At 32.9% G+C, this 6987-nt stretch overlaps 1 protein-coding gene across 1 annotated transcript; it reads left to right on the top strand.

Moving 5' to 3' along the window:
• The first annotated feature begins 4654 nt into the window (after positions 1-4654).
• On the top strand, positions 4655-5332 carry LOC136813468 (TLC domain-containing protein 5-like). Its single transcript, XM_067069987.1, has one exon. It carries the CDS (start codon positions 4655-4657, stop codon positions 5330-5332), a length of 678 nt encoding a protein of 225 aa, XP_066926088.1.
• The last annotated feature ends 1655 nt before the right edge of the window (positions 5333-6987 follow it).

Here is a 6987-nt window from a genome sequence, read left to right as displayed (position 1 = left end):
CTTCAGCTTATCCCCAGTGCATATAACTTCACTATAGCCTTCCTAATTAGGAAATATGGGAAAATTGTAAAATACTTTAGGCAAAAACTCCTGACTGGCAGGTCAAATCTTTTCATCTACAACTCAAAATCTACCCAGTCAGCGATGTCAACCCACCAATTTATTGAAGGAATTGAAGATAACTGTTCGATTACCGAACCAAATTGAACAGTTATCTAACTTAGAAATTCTGGTAAAGTTCGACTGGGACTTTAGCTTAAGAAGAAAAGTCCATGTGTTTCCAACAGATTTTTTATAGGAGTGCTTTTACCAAGTCCTTTTGGGACAACAGAATTTAACTCAAGAAATGTGCTTTTCAATCATATTCTTTCCCTGTTCTTTTGATCTATTCTAAAATTTTGTAGAGGCAAATCCCTAGAGGCAAATCCCAAATTTCTTAAGGGTTATTGACTTTTCTTAAAATAGAGTCATTGAGTTTTTTATCTTTCACAACTACAACCTTCCAACCTGAGATGACCAATTTTGATTTGTTATGTTTACAGACGAAAAATTTCAAAATTACTGCACATTGTGTGTTATTTTCTAATTATGATTTTTGAGATCACTGTCTTATCCTTTCTATGGTTCACATTATATTTGATGCTAAGAGTTTTATCTGGCAAACCTGAAGAATGGTGTAATCGAGCATTAACACTATTGCATTCTCTGGTCATATGTCGTATGATAGAATATAGTGCATATACAGATGGAAATCCGCTCCACAGAATTGGTGGCACAAACACTGTTATGGAAGAAAAGATTTTAATGTTTGCTTGCTCTTATTTCATTTTTGACACAATTTGGCTGCTCTTTGTTAAGTCTGATGAAGATCCCCTGATGTTGGCACACCATGCTGTTGGAGTGTTAATGCTTCCTTTATCACATTGGTATGGATCAAGTGGTGCCGAGATTTGTGTGGCGCTATGGGGAGGAGAGCTCACTAATCCTTTCCTCCAATATCGATTTTATTTGAAATACTACACCATGCAAGGAAGCAGGTTAGCTTTTTGGAATGATTTTGTATTTGCTGTTGTGTTTTTGATCATTAGGGTGATCTTTTTTACTGTTCTATGTTATCAATTTATGGTTGCACCTAAAACTCACACCCTCATCAAAGCATTTGGACTATTGTTTTATTTTGTTGGATTGTCATGGAGTTATAAAATTATTGGATTCATCCAAAGAAAATTGATGTAAACTTTTTAAAATGTTATTGAATTTACATATGGATTTATGTTCTATGAAATTGTTCCTTCTATTTCTTGTTTTTGATTGGTAATTTATTATTCATGTTTTTAGAATTTTTTGGACCTGATTGAGTTAAATGTATTTAATTAAATGAAGTATACTTTATTGACAACCATGACATTACTTTTATTTAACAGTGGATTAATCAGTACCAAACCAGGTTATAACTCTCACCTAAGAACATTGCATTGTATTATGTCATCAATAGGCCATTTTAAAAACATCCAAAACAAACACAGATATAAACTTGCTACATGGTATAAATAATAATTATTGATGCTTTGAATTTGCATAGTTTGTCACATCAATTTTCCAGGTTTAATGCTAAATTGCTCATCATTTTGAAACTTGTTTTCTATGCAAAAAATATGCAAAGATTGGGATGATAATTGACAACTTTGTGTGGTTTAATGATAAGATTTGAAAAGTTTTTGTTGTATTTGTAAATAAATAGTATTAATTATAAAAAGCCCGAGATTTTAGAGTAGATATTATATTTGTTCCCATTTTATTTTTATTTTTATATATTTCTATATTGTTTCATTTTAATTGAATTTTGAATTCTGAATTTTATTATAAAAACCAAAAATCTAGGTATTTTGAAATTGTAAGATGAGTATCATTCAAGGTGTTTAATGTCTTTATGATGATATTTTCTATCGTTACACAGTAGTGTTGGTTTAGTTGGCTGAGACTCCACCTTTTTTCCTACTAGCAGTATGAAGGTTTGTGCTGTTTTCCACTGTTTATTAAATAATAGGATGACGATGGTCTTTATACATGCCTGAAAAATGAATATTTTGTTGGTGTTAGTCTAGTTGTAGATATTTTGATTCTTTAAGGAAATATGGATCAATCAAATATTTTGTTGCCTGGCATCAGTCTTTACAAAAAAAATTATTCTACCATCTAATTTTCTCTTTGGCCCGAAAATTCCCAAAGACTGTAATTATTGTCCCTAATTTGAAAGACGATGCTTTATTTGATTTAAAAGTTGTAGGTGTAGATTATACATTATTTCAGATTTTATGTAGCAGCTAAGAAATATATTACATACATTTTGAAAATCTTTGAGAATAATATGGTTTTTCAATATTTTTCCGGATAAGGCTCCTTTAACTTTTTGTTTAAGAACCATGTAAGCAAAGTAGGATTTCTTTATGGACTGATCTCGACTATTTTTTGAATTATTTTGATGAATTAAGGTATGATAGGCAGTTTAAAGGTTTTGGTTTAAAAATCGTTTACATTGTTCATTTGCTTTTTGTTTATTTTTTGTTTCGTTTCTTCAGGAGAACACTAAAAATGATAGATTACATTTTGCTAGGAATTGGAATTGTGCTCTGGTTTTTTATATTTAAACTGATTCAATGGAAATGGAGCCTTGCCACTACATCAACTTCGTATGCAGTTGCTTTCTTACATGGGTTGTTTGCAGCGCGCTCTTGTGAATATCTGATTGTGACCGAGCAATTGTGGGATTTTAACCGGTTTGGAGGCCCTGTGTCACCCCTTCAAAAGACAGTGCTGACCATCAGTGCAGCTTACTTTTTATATGACACACTCATTTGTTTTATCATCAAAGAATCTGTAATGATCAAAGCTCACCACTTGCTAGCAACAATTATTTTCCTTGGTACCACTTATGCAGGAACCTCAGGACCTGAAGTTATTATATGTGTGTGGTATGGTGAATTTACAAATATGTTTTGCAACTTGCGGTACTTCTTCCAGCACAGTGAAAGATTTGCTGGGTCAATCATTGCTCTCATCAACGACATACTCTTCTTTGTGTTTTTCTTATCCTTGAGATTCATATTCGGTACATACGTCATTTATCACATTTTCATGATTGGTCGCAGTTTGTTGGTGGTGCGACTTGGTGCCATTTCTTTCACTTTCGTCAATGTTGCGATGGGGAAAATGATGATCGAGGGAGCACTCGGCTTCTTGTATCCTCCCTCTAATGCTAAAGGTGATAAGCAGAAATGATGACACACCTTGGAGGTCCTTTCTTAATCCAGCCCTTTCCAGTGCTTTTTCGCGCGTGTTGCAATTTTTTGAAGGGTTTTAAAGAAGGAAAAAAGTAATTAAAAAAAGATTTTTAATGGAATTTTCAACCTTTTTTGTACTATCAAAAATGATATTTATATTAAAATTTAGTTACTACTTACAAAGTTAAAAACATCCCCTTCTCACAGACCCACTGGGACCCCTTCCCACTGGGAAAATTGTACAAAATATCGTCCCCTGTGGAAAATATTATCCTCCAATTTTTGTTCTCACTGAAAATAATCAAATAAACCAATCCTCACTTCAAAATATTACGCTACTTCTCCCAACCCCACTAAATTTTCTGACTCGAAAATAAAATAATATCTCCATCAAATCTTTTGTTCATAGTCTATTTTATATTTATTCAAAAAAAATGTTATCAGTTTATGTTTAGAACTTTTTTTAGAATTGATTGTTAAATTTCTCCTTACCCTTGAAACTTGATTTTAGTTTCGACTCAGCAACTTCTGAAAGATTTGAACGCGCTTTATTCCATTCGTAGGCTAGAAAAATGGAAAGCTCTTTATTCTCTATTATTTATGTTTACTACTAATTGATAATTAGAAGAAAACTGTTTGCTAATGCCTCGCTCGTCTATCAAAATTATACCTTGACATTCCAGTATTGGCTTGGATAAAAATTGAACAAGCTTCTTCTTCAGAAGCTTGATTAAGAAAATGACTGGATGTCTCAAGGGACTTGAATCACCTTGGCAATCGTTTCAATACGAGGCAGAGGTTTTACGTGACCTAATTTATAAAATAGGCTGATTGAATCTACTTCCATCAATCTACTTCCTGACATTCAGAATTAATATTTGAATTATTCAAGTAAGTACCCAATTAGTGGCATTTTGAAAGGGCTTCGAATTGCTTTTTTTTATTTCGATTTGTTGTAACTTGGAGATTTGTAAAGTTAAAATGTTTATAAGTGGTAATATTTTTATGCATTGTACCGTAGTATTTTTTTGAAAACAAATATTTTTATCTTGAACTTTTTCTTGCATTTGAGAATAGATTTTTACGAATTTGGTCTGCGGAAATTGTACCTACTTTTCGTCGATCCCAATTTTTCGGTCAGGGCAGCTTTTTTTTAACGGGGTTAAGCAAACATTGCTGATGCTGATGTTTTTCATTTCCCCAAAAAAATAAAATCAATTTTAAGCAAATTAGATGTCGAGGCCATATGGTAGTAAAAGATTCACCTTTTATTATTCGGTTTATTTTTTGAACTTAGCTGTGCTGAACGAATACTTTTCACCATGATCTAACGTTTTTCATTTCTTATTTTTCAGAATTAAAAAAAAAACACAATGTACTATAATGCACTTCTATTCTTCGCTGCAATCTGGTCAGCATATTATTTCTTGTTGTACTTTTTGTTTCGCAAAAAATACAATGCAGAATGGATCAGTCGTATGGTCTCTCTCACACATGCTTTGGCTATCGTTCGTTCTGCAGAATACACAGCGTACTTTGAAACATGGCCCTTTGACACAATGGGCTTCTTAAACACACATCACCAAAACCTCGTGTTATGTTTAACGGCTGGTTATTTTATTTTTGAGATCACGTGGTGTTTGTACATGCGCACTGAAGGTGTGTTAATGGTCATACATCATGCCATTAGTATCACTTCCATGTTGATCAGCCTGTGGACGCAACATTCAGCCTCTGAAGTGTTGCTAACCACGTGGGGCTCTGAATTAACTAATCCCTTTCTACAGATACGTTGGTTTTTACGAGAAACAGGGAATTATCAAAGCATATTTGGTTTTATTAATGATTTGGTGTTTTTTGTCTTGTTTTTCATCCTTCGAACGGTGGTTGGTACGGTAGTGGCGTATTATCTCTACCACGCCACTGAAACTACACTATTCATGAAAGTTTGTGGATTTTCTTTTTATGGGTTGAGTTTGGTATGGATGATCCAAATTTTCAAGTTTGGACAAAAGAAACTTTTTAATGGATACAAGTCTAGGATTGAATGATTTCTAGTTTTTGTTTTTTAGATTAATGCAGATTTTTTTCTATCATTTTAAGCATTCTAATTTATTACAGCATTTATAGACCAAAATTTTTTATTTTTAGTTCCTTTTTAAATCGCATTTTCAAAATACAATAACTAACACTGTTATCTCAGAGCCCCCCCCTTCCCAAAAACCGAAAGAATTAATAAACGTCCGGGGAGTTTATCACCGTCCGATTTTTGTTTCAAAACGTAAAAAAATGTCAGACAGACAACAGCACCTTTTAAATTTATTTTAGGCACCTTTAGAACGCGCACCCATAACTTTTTATTTTGTAGTCAAACTACACTTCAGGATTTATTAGAATTTTAGATCATTAGGATTTAACTTTTAAAGGTTTATGAAGGTCAATTCAAACTTGTGTTTTCAATTATTTGCCCCTGTTTAGACTTATCCATTCTAGCGCTTTGTATTAATAGTTTTGATTAAGATTCTTAGCACTGTATGTAACTGATTATTCTAAATCGAAATAGATATAGATAGATCGGTAGGGATAGATACTGGAATACTCCAGTCTCATGAGCAATTTTGTATTCATTCTATTGCGTGAAGTTTTCGCCTCTTCTTACAAAGCATTTCGATCAATTAGATAATTTAAGATCAGAACTATTGCTTCAAAATATTCTAATTTCTCCATGTACCTTTTCGTTCATCACGTTTAATAGTCCTAGCCCGACAATGTTGTTCTTAGTATCAAAGACAACAATTTGTGTTCGTTCCATTTCCTCTCCTTTAAAAATGCATTATTTTTCATACACTTTCATTAGCAATTACAACAAATTGATTAATAAATATGGTCCGTATCAAACTTGCACCAAAACACCATTTGCAACGCTGCTCAAATCTACCAACAAAACCAAACAAAAATACGAGAAATCAAAGAAATCATCGAGGAAGAGAAAAAATAAAGAAAAGAAAAGGTAACATTATTTTTCTATTCTCTTGGAAACCAATACATATTCTTAAAATCACAGCCGATAATTATAAAAATCTTAACTACCAGACCGACGAATTGGTGACAGAACTAATCTTGAAGATAAAGATTTATAAGTTTACACTTTGATACCTCTTACAACTCTTCCTTCGTATAATTTATCTTCTAAAGAAAATAAAAGGGGATTCCTCCACATTCAAATCCATGTTTTATACACCCCCTTCTCACATATCCGGTAGGATTTTTCAGCCTCATAAAATTCAGTGAGGAATGGGAAAAATAGTAAAGTTTTTTGCAGTGAGGATTGGTTTATTTGATTATTTTCACTGAGGACAAAAATTGGAGGATAATTTTTCACCGGGACGATATTTTTGCCAACTTTTCCAGTGGATCTGTGAGAAGGGGGTGTTTTTATCTCTTGGGTTCTACGTTATTTACTTGTGTACTTTTAACTCGTTTTATTCTTTAAGGAGAATGAAGCAATCGTTAATTAAAACTGTCGGAGAAATTCGGTTTTACCAACGGACCACATTTAATCTTATACCTAAGTTGAGTTTTTGTCGTTTAATTAAAGAACTTTTATGCAGTGCTGGTGCAGAACATCTCCGCATACAAACAATAGCACTGGAGGCCCTCCAAGAAGCAACAGAAGATTTTATTGTCAGATATTTTCAAGACTCAA

Source organism: Clytia hemisphaerica, unplaced genomic scaffold (genome assembly GCF_902728285.1).
Source record: "Clytia hemisphaerica strain Z4C2 unplaced genomic scaffold, Clytia hemisphaerica genome assembly, whole genome shotgun sequence".
NCBI classification, from domain to species: Eukaryota; Metazoa; Cnidaria; class Hydrozoa; order Leptothecata; family Clytiidae; genus Clytia; species Clytia hemisphaerica.
The sequence above is the reverse complement of the archived record's forward strand: the minus strand, read 5'-3'. Positions and strand labels throughout refer to the sequence as shown.